At 40.8% G+C, this 24,639-nt stretch overlaps 1 protein-coding gene across 1 annotated transcript in view; it reads right to left on the bottom strand.

Moving 5' to 3' along the window:
- POLR3B (RNA polymerase III subunit B) overlaps window positions 1-24,639 on the bottom strand; it is a 127,561-nt gene that overhangs the window by 12,029 nt on the left and 90,893 nt on the right. The window contains exons 20-26 of the mRNA XM_044277931.1: window positions 23,013-23,222; window positions 17,559-17,717; window positions 15,904-16,021; window positions 15,070-15,212; window positions 6,168-6,271; window positions 2,540-2,706; window positions 1,594-1,707 (exon numbers count right to left, since the gene is read on the bottom strand). Of these exons, the coding sequence (XP_044133866.1) occupies window positions 1,594-1,707; window positions 2,540-2,706; window positions 6,168-6,271; window positions 15,070-15,212; window positions 15,904-16,021; window positions 17,559-17,717; window positions 23,013-23,222 (1,015 nt within the window). The remainder of the gene's footprint in view (window positions 1-1,593; window positions 1,708-2,539; window positions 2,707-6,167; window positions 6,272-15,069; window positions 15,213-15,903; window positions 16,022-17,558; window positions 17,718-23,012; window positions 23,223-24,639) is intronic.

Below are 24,639 nucleotides of genomic sequence, written 5' to 3'. Positions count from 1 at the left end.
AGCGGATGCCACGGCAGCCTATGGCCTTGTGAACAGGCAGGGTGTAATAGGAGATCAGTAAAATCACTACACACTGCAATACAGTTTTACAGTTTATAGTACTAGTGTTCAAATTATTCCAGTCCCCTAAGGGAACTAAAAAAATTAAAATAAAGTAAAAGTCGGTTGAATTAAGATTTAGAAATATTTAAAGGGAACCTGTTACCATGAAAATGTAATAAAAGATACAGGCACCATGAGCAGCAAGAGCTGAACAGATTGATATACAGTCTTGCGGTAAAAAGTCAGTAAAACTTGTAATTTGCAAATATAAATTCCTGCTCATCCTGGGCTTTGAAGTCAAGCAGGCGGTCCTATCAGTGATTGACAGCTATACTTGTATACACAGTCACAGTTAGAAGGCTGTCAATCACTGATAGGACCGCCCCCTTGACTTCAAAGCCCAGAATGAGCAGGAATTTAAATGTATATATCACAAGTTTTACTGAATCTTTTCCCGCAAACTATACATTAATTTGCTTTACTTCCCCTGTTCCATAGCATAATACCTTTGGCTAAAACATCAAGTTTAACATAACAGGTTCCGTGTTAAACAAAACAAAACAAAAAAAAAAAACACACATCCCAAACCTAATATATAAAAAATGGGAAATAAAAAAAATTCTAATCCCTTCCCTTTCCCTGGTAACCTATAAAAAAAAAAAAAAAAAATAGAACAAACGGTTTAGCTGCTCCCAGAAATTATTATGCTAATTTATCCTACACAGTTAACAGTAAAGCCTCATTCACACGTCAGTGTTTCACAGACGTGTGCGGTACATGTTCTCCATGGACAGCACACGTCCCCATTCATTTTAATGTGTGTATTCAGACATCAGTGTTTTAACACAGTCCGTGGAACAGCGTTTTTAGCACGGATGCATGCCCTATTTTGTCTTTGTTCAAGGGTCCATCACGTCCATTATAGTCTATGGATCATTAAGAAGAGATGCTTTGAAAATTATTTTTCAGCTGTTCAGTGTCAGTGAAACACGGATGCAACACGGTCAGCAAAAAACGGGCCCAACACGGATCCTTAACAGACAGCTTCACGGATGCATCACTGACCACCTGCTCATTTCAGCACGGACACGGACAATGCAAATGATAAAAAAAAAAAAAGCTCACCTCACAAAAAACAAGCCCTCACACAACGGATCATCAAATTTTTGTTCTCAATTTTTTAAAGTCAAATATAACAAAATCTACCGTATTTTTCACCTTATAAGACACACCCCTCCCCCCCCCCAAAAGTTGGGGAAAATGCCCCTGCATCTTATGGGGCGAATGCACGTGACATCAGCTAGTTATGGCTGGAAAAGAGGAGGGAAAAAAATGAAAAAAAAATTAAACAAATACGCACCAAGGTTTTAGGACATGGTGCGAAAAAAATAAATAAAAGATAGACCCTTACTGCTAACATTGCTGCTACAACAGCAGGTCACAGGGGACCAACAAGGGAGACTATCGCAGTTAGCAGGAGAGCACCTAAAGACTAGTTAGGTGTCCAAACTGGACAACACAGAACAAAGAGATTTTTCACAGTGAGGTTACCTTGTGAGAACGGCTCTGGGTCCTCTTGCTCGGGCATGCATTTTATCCAGCACCATGTGCTTCAACTTCTGGTAGTACACAGGGCCAAAGTAAATGTAGGCCTCCAGAGGTTCTCTATGAGGGAGGACAAATACAGAGAGTTTTTGTTACAATGGAAGGCAACTCAGAAATTGCACCTCTAATGAAATACAGTCAGACTCCATTTTTGCTACCATATTGCAAGAAAGCTACATGGTCAACTTCTTTATAATGCTTGTACAGACACACAGCCCCAGGTCCGCTCACAGTGAAATCACACTGTGACATTATAATTTGTAATGTGGTTTAGGCCAATCCAACGGTGCCCAGCAACATGATGGAAAACCCCATTGGGTTAAAGAGTTATTGCTTGCTGAAATACCTTCCAGAGGTTCAGGTCTGCCTCTTTTCCCCAGAAACAGTGCCACTCTTGTCCATGAGTGGTGCCCTGTAAACCGAGGTGTAGCTAAAGGCTCATGGGCCCTGGTGCAGCTTGGGCCCCCCTTCCCTCAGTGCTTTGTGGCAAGTGGCAGGGGAGCACATAGCCTTTGTGCTGCCTGAGGCAAAAATTGAAATGGCACCCCTTCCCCATGCCAAATTCTTGACCTAACCCCTTCCCTCCAGCCAGAGGTGTAACTTGAAGATTCTGGGACCCAGTACAAAATCTATGAAAGAGCCATCACAGCATACATTTTCTACAATACTGGTGTCTTCTTATGTGGCACAAGGGTGTTTGGGCCCCCTCAGGCTCCTGGGCCCGGTAGCGACTGCTACCTCGGCACCCTCTATAGCTACGCCCTTGCCTGTATAGCAGCTCGGTTCAATTTAAGTGTATGGGGCTAAGCCACCATAACAGAGTTCTTCAAGTTCCTGCCACCATAGGTGGTTACAGGTCACTGTTCAGAAAGGCATTATTGCAGGTCCTTACCCAGTTATGCCAGATGTTACATAATCTTTCCCCAGATAATTATAACCATATCGAATGAGGTCCTCACACACATCCTTTACTTTGCTGCCCCCAAAGGCTGTTCCATAGTGAAACCTTCCATCCAGGACCCCCGCCTTTCCAGCCAAGAGTTCGATTAGCTTCCCAACCTGCAGAGAGACAAGCACGGAAACATTTTTGGGAATTAAATAGAATTCTACGTGGTAGAAGGTGTGTCCACCTATGTCTTACCATAATTCATCTTACTGCTACAATACATTTGGGGGGAAAAAGCAACAAATATCCTTTACAGCACTTATGCAGAGGTCTATTTCCATAGCTAAACCACTCCACAAATCCTTAATAATGGGGTTCTGCCATGAAAAATAGTTTACATTTTACAAACCAGCACCTGGATCTAAATACTTTTGTAATTGCATATAATTAAAAATTTTGTATAGCCAGTGAGCTATTCAATAAAATATATCTCAATTGCCCCCCTGCAGTTTGTTCTTTTCTTTATTTCTTGTCCACCTCACCGAGGTGGTCGCACGCACTCAGTTTAAATCTTCAACTGTCACATATCTTCTATTAGAAGCTGTGTCATATAAAGGGAAATAACTGTAGCAGGAAGGACAAACTCCCTGAGAAAGGACACGCCCCCCCAAACTGCCAGCCTGAAATAAATCTAGCGGAACACCCCTGAGAAAGGACACGCCCCCCCAGCTGCCAGCCTGAAATAAATCTAGCGGAACAACTGGAGCAATGATTGGGGAGATCTCTGGATCCATGTGAGGTACAGGACTGGTTCTAGCTTTGTTAGAAAGAGATTGTCACGTACTATCGGATGTTTTTTTACGTCAGTCATGGCATAACCCCTTTAAGGCGTGACATGCAGGGTTATGGCTACACACATGATTTGCTTGCAGTCTTTTACCAAGGACACGTAGGGCTGCAGAAAACAGTATGAGATATTGAAGATAATTTACAATGTTTATTCCTTTATTTTAGGTGAACTGAAACAATAAAAAACCTTCAAGATAGAGGTCAGGACAGTCTGAGGTTTAGCTGACAGATGCCGCTTTTTCGGTATATGCAGGTGCACCAACTACTTTTTTATTAGGGCATTTTATAGGTGTCCTAAACTGTTTAGGGTTAACAGCATTGCCTTGTAGTAACTGCACTAAATGACAGTGTTTCAACCTGACAGTTATCTCCTAATAATTGCGATCTGGAGACCACCGCAATCTTATAGACCGTGACAAATAACATTGCTCTGGATTACTACTCATCCTTCTTACAGTCGTCCCCTGACCACAATGTTACAAGCAGCTGGAGGTTTATTAGTTTCACGTTCATATAAACACCATTAACAGGATTCTCCCCTTTTAGACACAGATCGTCCCAGCCTCCTCTTGGAATGTGCCCACTGCCTGTCAGACTGGCAAACCATTCCATTAGTATTAGTACTGCGTGTCCTTTTAGATCAGTAATGCTCGGAACACAAGCGTCGCCCGCAAACAGGGATCCTAGGTTGACATCTACACAATGAGTATCTATTTCCCATGTTTGTGTAGGTTTCTAAAAGGCTAGGGTCATTAGGCTAGCTTTAGGCTGGGTCATTCATATCAGATCAGTGGGGTTCTAACAACTAACAAACTCACCGATCAGCTGTTCGCAGAAGGCACCACAACTGACACAAGAAGGAGCTGGAAGTAGGCAAAGCCAGGTTGGTGCAGCTCAGCTCCCATTTAAGTGTTAGGGTACTTTCACAATTACGGCAGAGGAATACGGCAGGCAGTTCTGGCGACTGATCCGGCAAAACGTATGCAAACCGATGATGGAATTTGTCAGACAGATCCGGAGGCGGATCCGTCTGACAAATGCATCAAAGATTCAAAGTGGTTTATGCTGAATGATAAGCTTAGTGCATGGGTAGACACTTTTGTCTAACTTTTTACTACCTATTGGTTGGATTTCTGTGTGGCAAAATTTTAGTGCACAGTGCTGTTAAAAATTGGAAAAACACTCCCAAAAATGTCACTTTTTTAATGTAGATTTTTAATGTGTGTCTGCAGTAAATCTTGTTGGCGCACAACTCAGGGGACACTATAGCATTTTAACCCCTTAGTAAAATAATATTTCCCCCCCTTTGTGTTCTAGCAGTGACAACTTTATAATTGTTATTCTTCTAGATTTTTTTTTTTAGGCTACTGGATTAGGCTACTTTCACACTAGCGTTTTTCTTTTCCGGCATAGAGTTCCGTCACAGGGGCTCTATACCGGAAAAGAACTGATCAGGCATATCCCCATGCATTCTGAATGGAGAGTAATCCGTTCAGTTTGCATCAGGATGTCTTCAGTTCAGTCATTTTGACTGATCAGGCAAAAGAGAAAACCGTAGCATGCTACGGTTTTATCTCCGGCGAAAAAAAAAAACCGGAAGACTTGCCTGAATGCCGGATCCGGCATTTTGTTCCATAGGAATTTATTAGTGCGGTATCCGGCATTCATAATACCGGAATGCCGGATCCGTCCTTCCGGTCTGCGCATGCGCAGACCTTTAAAAATGAGAAAAAAACGGATCCGTTTTTGCAATGCATTTTTCTGACTGATCAGGCATTTTTTAGACTGATCGGGATCCTGATCAGTCTGAAAAATGCCTGATCAGTCAGAAAAAATGACATCTGTTTGCATACAGTTTGCCTGATCAGGCAGTCAGTTCAGGCAACGGAACTGCCTGCCGGAATAAAGCAACGCAAGTGTCAAAGTACCCTTAGTTGTAGGTTTTTTTAGGAATAATTTTAGGTATATATAGTGTATTAAATAACTTATTTTATTTTTAGGGGGAAATAAAACAATTATTCCCAACTCGGGGGAAATAAAACAATTATTCCCAACTCGGGGGAAATAAAACAATTATTCCCAACTCGGGGGAAATAAAACAATTATTTCCGACTTGATTTCTAACAGTGAAATGTCCTATGTTGCTTGAAGTAATGCTGTCATTTTGGTCTTGTATAAAAGCCTGGAATGCCAGCTTTCAAATAACAGTTGCAGGCTTCTAGCTGCTACCATCCAGGAGATATCAGCAGCTAAAGCAGCCCTCCCCCTCCATTTTCTGCCCGAGCTCGTACTTTTCCCACATCCCGAGCTGGACTCGGTGGTTAATCGACACCCCTTTCTCACTAAAGCCTTATTCACACAGTCAGTGTTTTGTCAGCAATTTACATCAGTTATTGTAAGCCAAAACCAGGTGCGGGTCTACATACAGAACTGGTGCAGATTTTTCACTTATACCTTATCTCTGTGTAGCCGCCACTCCTAGATTTGGTTTACAATCACTGATGGAAATCACTGGCAAAAACACTGACGTGTGAATAAAGCCCAAGTCAAAACCCTATCCCGTGAAACACACCCCTTTGTTGGGGGGTGAGGTGCAAAACACGTGCACCAGTTTTTTTTTTGGCTCAAATTAGGACAGAATTGTGGTGCAACTGCCTGATATAACTGCTACTCACCGCATCAAAGTATTACAATTTTTTGATTATTTTATTTTAAAAAAACTCTGGAAAAAAATTCCACTGTGCAAAACTGTTTTACATAAAATAAAATAAATAGTAACACCAACCGTCATACGAGATGGGAAGCCATGAGGATTCATGATAATATCAGGGCAGATCCCTGTATCACAAAATGGCATATCTTCTTGTTGCACTATTAAACCACATACACCTGATGGGGAAAAATAAAGAGATAAAGGGAATTAAAAAAGTGAATCTGTGGAACTTCTTTTCATTAACAAAACTATTCCAAAACAATTTTCTCTCTGTATACCCAAGACTTATATTTAAAGCACACACATTTTTTTATTTTCTGACCTGAACGGTACTGTACATGATGTAACTTTCTTACCGGTGACTATATTTGTGCGTTATAATCTCCCTTCTGATACTCAGCTGTGTCATGTGATCAACACACTGACTCTCCAAATAACAAAGCATCTTATTCGTGGACAGGAAGCCAGCTTCTCTATGGGAGCCTCAATGTTAAGTCTCATAAAAAAGAATACAGAAGTAACTGGCGTCCTGTGTCAGATGGCTATCCGAGTGCTGGTCACAGAGCTAAAGATGAGAAGGGAGGTTATAACTCAGATACAGTCACCAATAAGATTACCTTCACTGCAGTTTACATCACGGACCCTTCTAACAGGTCAGAGAAAAAAATGTAGTACTCCCACAAAATGTTTTAGTTAACACATATTAGGGGGGAAAAAAATATATAAATTCACTATTTTTTGGGTATTTACTTTTGAAATAGTAAGGGTATTTCAGGGTTTTTTTTCTGTGCCAATCCGTCATGGTTTTTTAAGTTGCGGTTATTATTCAGACACATTTTTTATGCAGTATTGATGTGGTTTTTCATCCAGCTGATTTCAATGGAAACTCTGGACGTGGGTTCCGTATGGGACACAAATGGACACGTTAATTTTTTTGTCTGTGATCCGGTTTTTAAAGGGAATCTGTCAGCTCAGAAACACTCCCCAAACTATAGTACCATGTACGCACAGTCCAAATATGTAATTTCCATCTTCATGCTCACTCATATTCCAACACTGCGCTCCCACAAACCAGCAGTAAAACGCATTGAGAAGCATTACTTATACTATACACTGCTTACTCTAGTTTGGGGATGTTTTATTGCTGACAGATTGCTTTTAAAACCACAAGCCAAAAAAACACTTTATGAATTAACATTCGTTTTCCCCACTTAATTTAATGGAAATAAATTTCAAGCGCTTTGGGCATGTGTTTTGGGAGTGGAATCCGCACCAAAATCTACTTCAAAGAAACTACCCTAATATAATTTTAATGAAACACAATGCTACAAAATTTTAAATTATAAAGCTACATAAAAGAACACAAAACAAAAAACATTAAATCACTATTTCTCAAAATGTTACGGCCCTACAGTAAACTCGGCTCAAAAGTATCTCACAGGGCTCCATCCACCAGAAGGATTTTGGAATTCATCAGGCTGGTATATATTGGTACACCTCTTTTGCTGTATAGAATAGAACAGTAGACGACTACTTGATTCTATGCAGAGGTATCCAATAAGAAAACATAATATCTAATGAGAGGCTATAGGCAACATATGGATCTATCTGTACATCTATACAGTTGCATGTGTCAGATCCTTTAGTCAGAGCTATATAAAAACAGGATCTGGACAGATCCTGAAATGCACGAGTGGTCATTCTCTGTAACAGGACCACATTTTACAGGACATTTCACAGGTCTACTGAACCAAACACTATGGTCATCTTGATACGAGTTCAGTAGAACCTCAAGGGGATCGGATGTTTTAGCCATAATATGAACAATATAATGTGGCTGTGTACATGTGTTCACTGTCTGAGATGAACTCCTATATTTTGACACTGCTAAAGGGAGCGTATCATCAGAAAATGACCTATTGTTTAAAGTGGTTGTCCGGGCTTTTACTAAAAGCCTGGACAACCCCTTTAAATCATCTTTTTATGTTAAACATTTTATTTTTGTTTTAATTTTCCATGTCATTATATATTTACACAATTTTAGATATATTTGTCTTCACACATTCTGTACAGGTAACTTTTTAGTAGCCGTCACAGGCAGAATTATAACAAGTATCACCTCTTCATAGATAACACAGGATCCACCATTCACAATAGGCAATATCGTAGCTTATATATTCCCTCCCGACTTGTGCATAGCTCACAGAACATGCCTAGAAAACTCTCCCACATAAGTTAAGGAGGTCCTCTCCTGTCCATAGTGTTTATGGCCCATGTAGTTGATCTCGAAGAACAAGAAGTCTTGACATATTTTTAGGCCTAATGGTCGGTGGTCATTTTCCAATGACGTTCTCATTACAAATGTCTCAGACGTGAACTTAAAACCTCTGCCTGGTTATGCTCTTTTAGAAAAAAACCTGGAAACATTGACAAGGGGCCTGCTTTTTTAGGACCTTCTTACACCATTTTTTTCACTTCCGTCAAAGTAATAACTCCCTCCCACAGCCTTAAAAAAAAAAAAATTATTTCTTGGATTGTCCAGATAATTATATATCAATGTCTTAATCATGGAACCTACAGTGTATAAAAATGTTATTTTGACTTTTTTTTTTTTTTTTAAATGCTGCATTAAATTGCACTGCAACAAATCTAAATAATCACAGTATATATATCCACGTACAGTTTCTTTTTTTTTAACTTAGGAACTTTTGCTGAAAAAAAAATGTATTCAAGATATCCTTAGGACCACTGCTGCACCATGGTCAGATGGTGCATACTCACCAATGCTCATCTTAACTTACAAAATATAAAAAGAAGTAGATCCAATTTGTATGGCAGGCTAATATTAATGATACAAAGTCCTGCACAACTGCTAACCAGAACCTAAGCTGAAGGTAACATTGAATGCGCCAACCCCTGAGAACCCCTTTTATGTGCCAAGCGGTTCCCATAGCAGACAGTCGCTGTGTTGTTTGTTTTGTGTGAAAGTGAGTGATAAAAGAACCATGAAATCAACACAGAAAAGCAAAACAGCAGAAAGAAGTGGGGACTCTCCATCATAGCGGCTCCTACCCTCTGCTGACTCGTGTAACAATGGGATCTACACATCCATCCGCAGATCTAACACAGCTGTGCATTTCATTAGATCAAGAGGCCGAGTGACACAAGTAAATAATTAACTTATTCTGCTCTGCTGACTGTGCCTGCAAGACCAGTCATAGCTGACAGATTTTAATACAGGAGAACACAAAGGGGCCGTAATGAGCTTAGAATAAGTTATAGTTTGAAAGTAATGAATACTTACAGGACCAATATTAAAATTAAGAGCTTTTAATGCAGAAAACAGAAGATCTGATCAACTGAGTCTCCAAAATGTTTTATTTATAAGATGATTGTATAATTATTAACAGTAGATTTTTTTACATTTTATATATATACACACACACACACACACACACAATAGATATATATATATATATATATATATATATATATATATATATGATTTATTTTTATTTTTTTCATATAATTTAGTTTTCAATGACTATTTTATTATTTACCAAGATGTACATACCGGTACTTTAATGAATAAAAAAAAATTATATGCAATTATAATTTATTTTATGAAGATAAAAAAAACTTTAAAAAAAATTATATTTAAAAGGTGATTTTGAAAAGGGAAAAAATATATATTTTTTATTTCATTTTATTTTTTAACTTTATAAAAAAAATGTATGCAAAATATTTTCAACTTACTTCAAACTCAAATATATATTTTTTAAAATGTCATTTTTAAATAAAAAAGTAGCAATACTGTTACCAAACTATATCATTTACCTGTGCATTTCAATGCTTTTCTTTAACAGTAATTGAGACAACGTGTAGTGTAAGAAAAAATAAGAATGCTATTGTTTTCAGTAAATATTAAAACAATTCGGCTGTGTATGCCTTTCCCGGTTAAACAGGAGATTGAAATTATATTAGCTTTCCATTTAAAACTTGTGAAGAGGACAATACATTTGTAACATGGCATTCCCAGAAGCCCCGGAAAGGCTCAGAGTAATGCATTTGCATAGTGGTAAGCACACAAAGGAACTGATTAATTGAAACCCTCACAATGATCCTGCCCTATTATAAGGCAACCGCAGGAACTTGCAAAACACACGCACTGGAGAAAAAAAAAAAAAAAACTACTGGTGTAACAATGTGTGCTTAGTTGAGAACTGTCAGAGGACACAACTGTAATTTTATTCTGTGCCATAAACTGGGAGTGAGAGCGAGCCAATACCACTGTCTGAACAATGTGCTGGGAGGTCGGTGGGTCACTCAATGAGCTTGGGGAGGGGGATCTAAATATTTGCTCACCTTCAAATGAGCATTTAATGCGGAATTCATAGATGGAACTCGGGACATGGACTAAGACCCTAGAGGATGAAAAGGAGCCTCAGTCGCTGCTATTTCTTGCTGGAACTGGCCAATTAGTTGGTCATTTTAAATGGGTATGTATTTACAGAAGGGGGTGTCTTATTTATGAGGGAACCTACCCAGCACAGTCTGCTTTCATCGCTATTGTGCAAGAGACGGACATTTGTCTAAGGGAAAAACGTAAGCGTCCTTGTGTATCTCAAATCTATTATACTCACAGACTGCTTTCCTTTCAGCTTTCTGATACAAGTTTTACTGTGATCACATTACAGTCACCTGTAGCCCCTCCAGCCAGAACAAGGCGGCATACTGGGACATCTAGTCCAACAACCAGTAAGGTATTGGTGTTGATTTCCGTCTCCTTTACCGTTTTAAAAGCGGCATTCCAGTTTCGGCAGATAACACTTAAAGGGTTTCTGTCACCAGAATTAACCCTCTTAAACTGTCTGATATTAGCTATGTGCTAATGTCAGCTGAATACAACTCTGCGATTTTTATGTTTATTTATGCCCCCTTACTGCACAATTCTTACTTTTGTAATATGTAAATGACCCTCTAGGAGCGGGGGGGGGGGGGGGGGGGGGGGGGGCGTTGCTCCTGCTCCTAGAGGCTCTGTACTCCCACCTTATTCCACGCCCTGCCGTCATTGATTGACAGGCCAGCGTTTGTCTTCTCCTGCTGGCCCTATGTGCTGGGTAAGTCTTGCGCCTGCGCAGTGCCGTTTAACCAGGAGCAACGCCCCCCCTGCTCCTAGAGGCTAATTTGCATATTACAAAAGTAAGAATTGTGCAGTAAGGGGGGCATCAATAAACAAAAATATCAGAGTTGGATTCTGCTGACATTAGCACATCGCTAATCGTTAATTCTGGTGACAGAAACCCTTTAATGAGTGTACAATAAAAAGTTGCACTATTTTAAAGTATACCAATTTGCCATGGTTTTTAAAATCTCTGCTTGCTGCCATTTAACAGAAACTTCCACTACTTCTAGTGGATAGTTTTAGTCATGTGATGGACACATAGATAACACATATCTAGGATTGCCACCCAGCCAGTAAGTGACCGGGCTGCTGGACTTAAATACTGGCAGGAAGTTTTAAACCATTGAGAAATTTTTAATAACAAAAAGAAAAAAAGAAAAAAAAAACAAAGAAGAACCATTACTCGCCTCATCCCTGCAGCTGCCGTTCCAACATTGCTCCGATTCCAGCTTCACACACAGGAAATGACCTAGACTGCCTGCTCAGCCAATCACTGGATGTGACCCGCCTCCAGTACAAGTCATTTCATGTGTGCTGAGTCGGTAGTAGCTGGGTGCGGGGTAGCTAAGGTATCACTTTTTTTTTGTTTTTATCCCTTCTATGACCATTTTAACATTTTAATTAATGATGATTCTTCAACAGTTTTCTGGAGTTGAAAAGTTACAAATTTCTGCACATGGCTTATTCTGTGCAACAATTTCCTTCTTTTCCCCTTTTATGCCATGCTTGCCACTTTTCAAAGGGGACGGAGCCTACATGGCAGAAGAGATTTTAAATAATTGTATTCATCTTCCTGTAAAGGCCTCATACACAACAGACATTAATCTAAGGTGTATGGGAGTGTGCCAAATCTCCCCCTATAGCAGATGTCACAGAAATAAGGATTGGGTATGTTGGATCTGAACATGTCTGGTCCTTCATAGTAATGGAAGATAAGCCGATCCAAAGTGGTCTGGTGGCAACATATTTTCCTCAAACTATTGAGAACATATGTATGCTCTGAAAAGATCAGGAGGAATCTGAGGTGTATAGTTTCCATAAAAGAGACCTTACTAGAACCTGGAGGGGGAAGTAACCATCTAGAAACCAGGTACAATTATTCCCTTCACAACACGAGACCACCAGGGATGCTGGCATTAAGTCCTTGCTGCCCTAGACCACCAGAGATGTTTAATGTTGTAGCTACTAGCTATGTCGGCATTCACTCCTTTACCATATTCCACCAAAGATGATTCCAAAGAACAGAGTAATTAGACAATTTGGGATGTAAGGTAATAAAGTGCTCACATGAAGCCCCTCGCCCGTCTTTTTTTTTTTGCAGCCAGTATCAATAGGTAGAAATGTGTCAATCCCATAAGGTACCATGTCCAGAGAAAACCAGTAGTATGTAAAGTAGGCCCCCAATTCTGATCGGCATTTGGACACAAACTTCTAACAAAGTATATAAGCCCTCGGGGGTCTCATTTAGCAAATCAAGAATTGGCAACCTATCACAGTAAATCTTCCATTTTAGAGCAGAGAAGACGAAGACACCAACTCTGAGATGTGATTGGCTGCTATGGCTATTTCTGTTAGACATCTTTAATAAATAAGCCTTTTAGAGAACCCCTTGAATGCATCACCACAAGTACTAGACCTACATTTACCTTGGCACTCTATATTAGATTCAGTAAAACGTGACTATGAGGCGCCCTGATAACGTGATTACATTTTATTACAAAGCAGAAGAAATAGAGAATTGAAACACAATTGAGCACAAAGTATTAGCTGTAAGCAAGCAAGGCTTACAACAAAGTATTACTGCATAAAGAAGGGGGGGCACTTAAATCAACACCTCAATGGCCTTTGAAAAAGGAGAAATCTACAAACTTTTAGAAAACTCTGTTTCCTAAACACTAAAGATTTCTTTACTCAATATTTCCTCTAACTTGTAGAGCTCAGAGGAAAAAAATAGAAAGGGCTGTTTCTTTGATGTAAAGAAATCAATATATGACTGGTCTTTAAGAACATTTCTCAGTCTGTCATGTGAAAACGGATTAGCACCTCCAACAAAAAGGGTTTACAGATCAGAGGACTAAGCAGTGATGCCAGGGAGCATTAGATGGGTGGGGAGGGCGAGGTGCATGACCAGGATGGCTGCTGGAGAACTTTTTTTAAAAGTTTTTTTTCCTGAATCGTTACATGTTGAGAAGGTAGTTGTGTCTCCTCATTGTAACAAGGAAAAAACAACATCTATTAAGAGTTGTTTGTATATATGTATGATTGATAGATAAGAGGTAAAAACAGAGAGAGATACAGCCAATAGATACAAGATAGATACAAATAGGATATAGATTAGGCCCTTGTCCAGGGGCTCTGTCTGGCAGTGCAGATATTCTAGTAAATGGGACTGAACTGCAATATCAGACAAAGCCTGCGGACAACAGTGGCGCTGCATCCCACACACAAGCTGCACATACACAGGGTATATCCCTGCCCTGATGCTCCAGTTCTCTGTATTCATTCCTTTGTGACATATTCCTACTCGTTGGGCGTCTGGTGCCATCTTTCCTTTTCTTTAGTGAGGTTTTTATCTTTATTCAGGTGTTTCGTAATAAACAGAAACAAAGGCCTTTTTTTATTGCTTAAGATATCTCGCAGCCTTTGTATCCTGCCATGGACAGTGACGTCAGCGCATTGTATCCAAGGAGCTAAATGTGCAGGACCCGGGGTCAGGACAGACAAGAGACAGACAGGACAGACAAGAGACAGACAAGAGACAGACAAGAGACAGACAAGAGACAGACAAGAGACAGACAAGAGACAGACAGGACAGACAAGAGACAGACAGGACAGACAAGAGACAGACAGGACAGACAAGAGGCAGACAGACCAGACAAGAGGCAGACAGACAAGAGGCAGACAGACATGCTGCCCTGCAGACTGCAACGCATTTTGTGGTGACAGGCTCTCTTTGAAGAGGACCTGTCCCCTCTTCTGACATGTCTGTTTAGTAACTACTTGCATCCCCTATGCAATACCAATTCTGGAGCACCTTTTTGATACAAGTCTGTGTTGTTCCATTCCTCTATTATTACTTCTAGCGGTTTATGAGGGCATTGGCAGCAGTCTACAATAAGGCAGCTTTGAATAAAGCAACAGTATGCATACTTGACCCCTGCTCCATCCAAACTCCTCCTCACTGCAGTTTGGCCTGGAGGAGTAACTTGGGACCCCCAATGTTTGAAAACTACAGGAAAAAGCACCGGCCTTTCTAGTGGCTGGTACAGTAGGAGTGAGCCTAGGACGCCACTTTTCCCTATAGTGTGCAATCATGGCCACTGCTGCTGGATTGAAGGGTGGTCATAACCATGGAAACGAGCCCTGTATAATGTGATGGAAAAATGTATCAATCCAGCAGAGGAGGCAATATGGAGAATCAAAATACATTAGTAAGTGCCTTGTATTAACTTGATCTACATAATAAATGCCATTTCCTGAATTAAGACAACGCCTTTAACAGGCTATTCCCATCTTGGACATTGGGGGCATATCGCTAGGAGGTGCAGTTCCCCATCAGATGGAAACATCGTGAAGTAGCCAATATCCAGTCGAGCAGCCAAACATGGGCTAAACCAACATAGTGAATTAGTAGAGGAGCAGACATCATAACGGCAGTAACCGGCATTAGTGTATGACCACATAGCACCAAGACGATATCCGAGTGAACTGACTATGAAGTCCAAGGTATCAAGAGCTCACCCAACGGGCACTACACGGTGACCGATAAGCTGATGCACAGTACTGTACCTTTCTGTCCATGCCGACTGCTGAATTTATCACCAATTTCAGGTCTCCTTGTTTGTCTTAGTAGGATTTTAATGAGGAACGCTTCTTCTGCGTTAGAGGAAATCATGACTTTTTCAATGTAAGACTCGGTGGAGCCTTTGTAGCTATAAAGACAGAAAACATAATTTTAGTAGGATTTGGGATTTAGGAGAAGACCCACAACTAAGCATAATCGCGCGCTAGAGTTGCTACAATTGCTTGCTGTCACATCAATACACATACACAGAACCAACATCTTCCTAACCATTGGAAAGTCTGGATTAATGGACGGTTACATAACACTCGCTGACATAAAAACAGGTCCTCCGGTGATCAGCAGTGGTCCTAGTTGGTCACCACTAGTGCATAGATGCCAGGACACTGGCGCTTGTGCTGAGTTAACCACAGTCACTGCAGCCATTAGCAATGTATGTAGCGAAAGGGGCATAGAAGTAGTGTAATCCAAGATATGTGGCCTACATACGAATACTATCTGCCAATGCTGACCCACTGAAGACCTGCCACCACAGTATTGCTGGGCTATCAAGAAAGGTCATTATGTGGAATGTCCCATGCTGGAATATTAGGGTTACTGGACCATCAGCTGCAGTAGTAGAGGAATTTTAGTGTACATGCACCTAGGTTAAACAGAATGACACGAGTGTACCGTAGGTAGATATACTAAGAGGTAGATTATTATAGGAATAGTTCCTTAATCAGATGATGTATACTAAAATAATATGATGCAATTACCCTTCGTCAAATCTACAGACCCTTTAGTTTCGAAAAGTTTTTGAACGCCTCAAAGGGACTTACGTTACAGGCACATCTTTAAACTGTGGTTGCTGAGGCACACTACTGCCCTCTAGAGGAGTTTGGGTGACAGTTGGCATGGACTTGTTGACAAGCACTTGTTTGTTTTCCACTTTTTCGCCTAGTTAAAAAAATATATTAAAAAATTGTTAGAGTTAAAAAAAAGCAAGAGTTTAATACACAAGTCAGACACACAGCAGCCTGAAAGGCAAGGCCTAGGATTATATACCGTCATATAAATGTACAAAATAATATTGCTGAAATTAACCATTATTAATACACTGGGATGTGCAAATATAAAAAAAATTTCATTATTAAAATTAAGGTAACTGGAGAAAAAAAAAACACGTTACAGCAGTCCCAATATCGACCTCATGCACATAACTGTATTTTTAATCTGTGTGCCATTTACTTTTTTTTCTTTGGAGGACATTTCTATAGGGCCATGCACACGCCTGTATCTTTTGCAGATCAGTGTTGCCTTTCTGCCAATTACAGACCATGTTCTGTTCAGTCAGCTCAAGTGACCCAGTAACGTGACACGCAGGTGACACTACAGCAGCCAGCCGTTGGCTGCAGCAGTTACATGAGCCGCGTCAAAAATGGATGTTCGAAGGACCTGTGGAGCCAGCAGAGCAGCGATGGAGCCGGAAGCCAACTGCGGGGATCAGGAAAATATGATTATCACCACGGGTCCGGCCATGCTGGGAGGTCTGCAGAAAATGTCCCCAGGGTGAACAGCTCCTGGGGTTTCATACTCCAATTTTGATCTAGTTTGCGCTGGTGCGACGTGCACGTAATTTATTAAGACGTAAAGGCCACTTAATAAATTGGACGTATCATTGGCCCTATGTGAGCCAGAAAGTCAAATCTATCCCTTATGAGTTGGCGGAGAAACAGATAACTTTTAGTTTATCGGGCAGATTTATCAATGTTAGATGCCACTTAAAAGGGGTTTCTGGGATTTTCATATTGATCCAGGACAGGTCATCAATACGAGTGCTGGGAGTCAGAGCCCTGCCGATCAGCTGTGTGAATAAGCCTCTGGGGGCAGCTTACCAAGCAAAGCATTGTCCACTGGGTAGCAGCTGTCCTTGTTATTGCAGCTAAGCCCCATACACTTGAATGGGACCAAGCTGTGCCAAGGTCATGTGACCAATGAACATGTCACATGGCCTAGGAAGAGCTCATGGAGCGACGCGCCCTCTTCTTACAGCTGATCGGTGAGGTGTCGGGACTCAGACTCTTGCCAATCTGATACTGATGACCTATTCTGAGGATAGGCAATCAATATCAAAATCCCCAGAATGGCACTAAAAAAAGAAAAATTATGGAGCTTTAATCTGTAACATTTCACATTTTTCAAACATGACTAAGTTGGCGTGGCGTAGGGTGGAGCCAGCTGTTGGCTGACAGATGTACTACAGTTTATACCAGAAATCAGCATAAATCACAGCTCAAATTCTACTCCAGCTTGTATCTAGGGTAGAGTTATGACACATGGACTGACTGAAGATGCACCATATTTATAAAGAAATGTGAGCTTCATGATAAATTTGGCGCATCTTACTTTAATGGAATTTAGACTGACCCCAGTCACATCCCGCTATGCTTTTCTTGGGCAGCAGATTCAGATACACAGTCATAGTGATAGTCACCTGGTGAGCAGATGCCATCAGCATCTAAGATTTCATGCCTCCAAATTGGCTTGCGTGTGGTGGCATCTAGCATAGGTCCCATCACTTTATCGAACGTCTGGTTGCTGTAGCGCTTCAGAGTACACTTGGCATTTTTGTACACAAGACAACGTCCAAAGCCTAGGATGAAAGCAGCAAAAGTTTAACACGAGGGTTACACAAATGAAATAGCCCCAATGCCATGTATGGAAGCTGTGGAACATATGGCCTAATTATAACTTTCCATGGATCATATGAGATTCTGCAACTAGACAAGCACTGAATCTATTCTGTTATACATTAATTGATACCCCTGCCATTGCTTCCTATCAACAAACACGAGCATTCTTCTTTAAAAGGGCAACTGTCATGTTTTCATCAAAAAATCAATTTTAGCATATGTTACTGCAGCAGCATTATGCATAAAGAAATCTTTAGTTTCTTCACATACCACTGATTTCCTTGAGTTTTTCCCTTAGTTACGGCTGTTTCAATATTTACAATATAAGGACCTTCTCAAGATGGCTCTTCTGCCAGTTCTCTGAGGCCAAAACTGCTTTCCCATACACACTTGATGTAGCCAGCAGCTCCCTACCAGCCAATCAGATTGGATTACTGAGAGACACGCCTTCTCACTCTGAAGCCTAACATAGGCAGGCATGCAGCGTGAAGGACCGCCCCTCTGTCTTCCTAGCCGGAGACAGACAAGCCATAGTAACTGTCTTTTAAGGGAGCAGTGGAAAGGGACAAAGGACATTAATGAAAGCTGTTATTATAAGGTAATTACAGATCTTTTGACAATCATTGACAGGCTAACTCAGGTATACATGCCTAGCTCTAATAAACTAGCAAATTGTCATATTTTTATTTTGTTACCCATTAAATTCACATGGAGCTTAAATGCTCACTCCTCCAATTGACAGTAACTCAATGGTGGCTACAGGCAGCCAAAATATAATCATACAAAGGAATGGTCTCCGACACAACCACTTCCAATGTGCAGCCACCAGGATGATCAGCGGTTTATACCAGGTCCTGCTCCAGGCACACTGGTGGCCAGCCAGGCAGTTAGAAGAATGGCCGTCCATGTAATACAAGGACAGCTAGAGTCCACCAGAACGGGAGTTGTTTGTACAGAATAGTTCTCCATTCTGTCTCAGTGAGGTCACGTGCAGGGGTACCCCCATCCTTTAAGAAGTACACATGCCCTAATAGGCCATATGGATGGGGGAAGACTATGCAAGCCTATGAGATGCTTAATGTGAGTCTCATTGGCTTGCATAGAGAGACAGACTTGCGGTCCTGTAGGATTCAGGTAGTCAAAGCGCGAGTCATGTGATGTAATGGCAGATCCATACTTCTCAACTCTCCTTGAATGTCTGGGAAGCTCCAGGAAAGAGGTGGACCTACCAGATGCAGAGGAATCTTTCTGGCATGTCCCAAATATTAGCCCGTACCTAAGTGTGGTACCACGACTGTCATCAGATACAGCCCTGGAAACCAAATACAGAGGAAGCGGGTAGTGCCATGGCACACAAGGGTGCCTGGCCAAAAAGAAAGGGAGTGTGGCTTGGTGAAAAGCAACATGGCTAGTCCTGGAAAATTCACTGCAGCGCGCTGCCGCATACCCTAATCTCCTACGATCACCATCAAGAATGTTGGCAAGTATGAGGAGAAGATAATTGCCTAAAGTACCTCTTACCTTGTGTGGTTTACAAACAGGGGCAGAGAAATCAAGATTTTCTTCTTTTAGCTTACAACCTGATGTAATAACATCAGGAATGGCTTTATTGGTGGTCTTTCCTGTGTTACATCCATAAATCCTAACACAGTATATGGCTCATTCTACAAGACTAACATTTAAAGGGGTTATCCCAGGACTAATGTAAAAGATGAAAATCTGATATCATATAGTACATTAGAATCTATTTCGAACAAAGCTAGAACCAGCCCTGCACCTCACATGGATTCATTGATCCATGTGCTGGGCTAGATTTATATCAAGCTGCCAGCTGTCTCTCTACCACAGCTTGGAAAGCAGATGAACGATGGAACTGAGCATGCTTGTGGACAGACAGATAAGAAAAAGAACAAGCAGCAGGTGGCGCTATACACATACATTTTATTGAATAACTCAGTGGCTATACTAAACTTTAAATTACAAAAGGATTCAGATCCAGGTGCTGGTTTGAAAACTGTAGAATATTTTTTGTGGGACAACCCCCTTTAAGACACAGCTTTTTGGCTACTTTTGGTCATTGTGAAATCTCAGGTTGACAGGCCACAAATGTTTCCACATGGGATTGGTGGGGGTAGAGTACAGATGGTTATGATAACCTGGGATTTTTACCTTGCTTAATAGTAACCAAACGAATCACAGATTTAATACCAATTGTAGGTAACAATAAAACAAGGCAAGTTAGAAAAAAAATCAACCAGAAGATAACTAGTACATACATCTATGGTAACCAGAAAACTTATCCTGTAGCAAGTAGTGGTGTGGCTGCCCAGCTCCTGCAGAGTCCACCACTTGACTGTCTGGAATTAAGAAATGACACGCACTGAACAGCAAGCTTCAATACCCCCCAACAATAGAATGGCACCTCTAATTAACATCACTTGGTGGACAGGCGCCTCTTTGCCATTGTTTTATAAGGCAAAGCCCTGGGTCCCTGATTGAAAATAAAGGACATTCTCACTCTCTATAATAGGCATCAGGGCACCCCCCAGCCTGCAATGCAAGCTTGATATTACTGCTGCCCACTTCTCCAAAAGGCTCCTGGAACACAGCTCAGGGAGCAAGCCATTGAATGACGACCGTGAATGCTAACAATGGTCGACAGCAACAAGGTTGGTCTTTTCTTATAGATTCTATTTTACAGAAGGACGAAAAAACAAACAAAAAAACTCCTATTTAGTCCCTCTTGTGTGGACACAGGCAAAAAAGAAGCCAAAGCAGACATTAATGTCAAAGATGGATGTCGGGGAATAATTTTATGGCAGCCTAGCAACCGATGCAGGCCATCTTGTCTATTAGAGGGATGAAAAGACTGGCGTGTGTGGTGTGTATATGGGAGGAAGGGATGATCCAAGTCCTTCTAACTGGAGAGACTCCTTTATTTCTCACTAATGACCCCCCCCCCCATATGTCAATCCAATTAGCCTGATTGAAAATAAATTTGTTTTGCAAACAGAAGGTATGAATGAATAGATGGCCCCAGCAGCAGAAATCACACTACTGCCCATCAGGCACGTGCAATAAGATAGGGAAAGAGCTGTAAACGGTATTTAGGAAATCGGGCCTGCAAAATCAGTGCATGCCACATTCTGCAGAACCAGACAGAGAAGTTCAAAAGAGGTTTGGACACCATATTCATGGATTTGTGAGTCCACTCTGTATGTATAGAAAGCTTCAAACATCACACTGTTTTCTGAGGAACGCTTCCATCCTGACAAGCGCCTGTTAAATTGGGCTGTCGGCAGTTTTGAAAGGGAATCTATCAGCAGTTTTGTAGATGCAAAACCCTTGGACAGATATAGGCGGCGAGAAGGAGGTAATATAGACACATCTATCCCTGGAAGGAGTTATGAACCGTAAATGACATGGATGCAGCTCCTTCAAGTAGACCTCGGCCTGCAGTGCTTCGGGAGCATCTCCACAACCCTATCCCTCTGCTGTTAGAGACTGGTGTAGCCGTCTCCTGGTTGGCAGCTACAGCCGTCACTCACAGCAGAGTCGAGCTGCTTCATATACTGAGCCTGAAGCACTGCAGCCTGCGGTGCACTTTTTGCAGCAGCGCCCCCCGGCACTCAATGGTCATTTCTACAGTAGCTCACTCATTAAAAGCTGTGCATATGATAACAAAAGACAGATGCGGTCACTTGACTGCCAGGCAATGGGTTAAAAGTGTTTGTTCCACTATAACAACTTATTCCCTATCTGATTGGGGCACAACCAGTGGGACCTCCCCAATTCACAAGAATAAGGTGCCCGAGTTCCAGAGAGAAAGAAGCAGCAGTTACAAATGCAAGTTGCCTTTCCATTCTACTCTATGGGAATGTCGGAGATAGCAGAATGCTGTACTCTGCTTCTTTTCAGCAGTCTCACGTGTGCCCACCCATTCACTCCAACATCTCATTTTGTCATCGGTGGGAGTCCCAGTGGTCAGATGCCCCCTGATCAGATACATAGCCCATTATTCAGTGGTGGGATAACCCATTTAAACCCCTTCTAGAGATAAACAGAATAAATGAGAGAGAGATACAGAGATAGAGACACCTGGTCCTTAAATGGGTTGTGTCACAAAACATTCTACATTTTTCAAACCAGTGCCATGAGCTGAATACTTTTGTAGTTGCATGTAATTAAAAATGTAGCATAGCCAGCGAGTTACTGAATAAAATGTATCTGTATAGCGCCACCTACTTCTTTGCTCTGTACCTTATTTTTTGTCCGTCTCACTGCGCTGGTCAAACATGCTCCGTCTAAATATTGAACTGCCATGGGCCATATTTTCTCTTAGAAGCTTTGTCAGTTACAGGAAGAGAACCGCAGAAGAAGGGACACGATGCTTAAGCTCCCAGGCTGAAGATAACCTAGCAGAATGTATGAATGAATGTGGAGATCTCTGGACCCATGTGAGGTACAGGGCTGGTTCTAGCTTTGTGAGAATGGTATTGTTATGTACTATATGATGTCTGATTTTCATTTTTTACATCATGTCATAACCCCTTTAAAGAATATAGGCCTCTTACCAAAACGGTCTAACAGAAGCATTGGCCCTGACGTCCCTAGTCGCCACATCCAATGCATTGCTAGGGCCAAGGCCAGATTCAGTTTGGATTAATATCAGCCTCTATTTTTTATTTTATTTTTTTTAAACTGCGTGTCCATAATATTATAGCCATTTTTCGGTAACAAATGGAAACTCTAATAGCAGAGTATGTGAACTGTTGTATGCACCAACCAAAGCAGGAGCAGGGAAGAGACTACTGGAAGACAACTACAAGGCTGAAATCTTTAAACTCCACATACCTGACTATGAAAGTTCCTGTCCCCATTCACAGAAAGAAAAGCAGCTCTAGATACAAAGGGCCCTCTTACACAGCCACTATCGAGCACCAGTCAGTAATATTCAAGCAGATCAGTGCTCATTTTTTTCATCATGTTGTTTTCAGGTCCAAATGAATTATTTTTAAATATATCTTTCAAGAAAGTTTAGATCAATTCTTCTGATACAAAGCTTCAAAGCCATTCATTGACACAGTGTTAAAAAATTACCGTAATTCAGGTTACTGCAGCCACCACTAGAGGGAGCCTATAGCATACTGTGCCAGTACTGACTTCAATATACAAACAGTATGCAGCAGGCACCCATTAATTCAGGACTAACTGGATGTTACTGTATACCTAGCCGTACCATAAATCTCACTTACCTCTATCTAATGAAGCTTTATTTAATACAAGGGCATCCTCAATGTCATAACCACTGTAACTCATCACCGCCACAGTGGCGTTCTGTCCAGCGGGAAGTTTTTCAAAGTCTATAAGCTCAATAGTCCTTGTCTTCACCATCGGCCTTTGTGGATATGCCAGCAAGTACATTAATGTGTCGATTCTATTCCTCTGGTTGTATCCAATAGTCCCTAAAGACAAAATATAACCAAAGAAATAGCAAAAATCATATTCAACATTTGTAGTGCAAAAGACCAAGAATCAAAGCAGCCACAAGCCAATAAAAAAAAAGTCTACTGCACTGATAGTTCTGCAAAAGCTGTAGATTCGGTATAGGGCTGTGTGATTTTACCCAAAAAAATAAAAAAATGATTTTGGGCAATTTTCAAATTAGGAAAAATTATTTTGTTTTATACATTTTTCTTGATTATTTTATATTTAGCTCTTTCTGGCAAAAACTATAATTTTCTTTCTAATTGTAGTTTTTAGTGACACATTTTGGTGTACATATAACTTATTGATTAACTTTTCCACAATTTTTTTTTTTTGCACTTTTAATTTATGATGTTTGCTGTGAGGTATGGGTTAGTAAGATTAAGATGATATCAAATATCTGTAGTCGTTTGTTCTTTTTACTACTTTTGCAAAACAATAGCAAATCTCATGAAAAAAGGAAAATAAAAAAAAAGTTTTTTTATGTTGTCGCATTCCAAGAGTCAGAATTAATTTTTCCGTCAATGTAGCCGCATATGGACTTTTTGCAGGACGAGAATATTTTGGTGTACATGGGACTTACAGATTAACATTTTTTTTGTAGGTGGGCAGAAACAAATTTCATTATTTTTACTTTTTTTTTTTTTTTACTTTTTCACAAGGCAGTGTAATCGCCTTTATTATACTTGTGGTGTGGTTGTGGTGAACTTAGAATGATACCATAGATTTGTGTCAGGGGTTTTACCACTTTTACAAAATAAAATTTGTTTATACAAATACATTTAACTTTAATTATTCTTTTTACCCTCACTAGGGAACATTGTTTTTATAATGCACCTTGTAACAGTGACAGGCAGTATATTAGGCTGTTTCTGCGGCACAGTGTAAGGGTGCATTCACACGACCGTAAGGCCCCTTTCACATGGGCGTCATGTTTTTGGCCCGGATAAGATGCGGGTGCGCCACGGGAAAATGCGCGATTTTTTTCGCGCGAGTGCAAAACATTTTAATGCGTTTTTGCACGTAGGGTGAGAAAAATCGGCATGTTTGGTACCCAAACCCGAACTTCTTCACAGAAGTTCGGGTTAGGTGTTGTGTAGATTGTATTATTTTCCCTTATAACATGGTTATAAGGGAAAATAATAGCATTCTTAATACAGAATGCATAGCACAATAGGGCTGGAGGGGTTAAAAAAAAAAAAATTATTGAACTCACCTTAATCCACTTGTTCGCGCAGCCGGCATTGCTTCTTTCTTCTTCTTTGCTGTGCAGTAGGAAAATGACTTGTGCTGACGTCACTGCGCTCATCACATGGTCACCACAGGTCATTTTCCTCCTGCACAACAAAGAAGACGACAGAAGAGATGCCGGCTGCGCGAAGCAAGTGGACTAAG

Source organism: Bufo gargarizans, chromosome 2, assembly GCF_014858855.1.
Source record: "Bufo gargarizans isolate SCDJY-AF-19 chromosome 2, ASM1485885v1, whole genome shotgun sequence".
Lineage (NCBI taxonomy): Eukaryota > Metazoa > Chordata > Amphibia > Anura > Bufonidae > Bufo > Bufo gargarizans.
The sequence above is the reverse complement of the archived record's forward strand: the minus strand, read 5'-3'. Positions and strand labels throughout refer to the sequence as shown.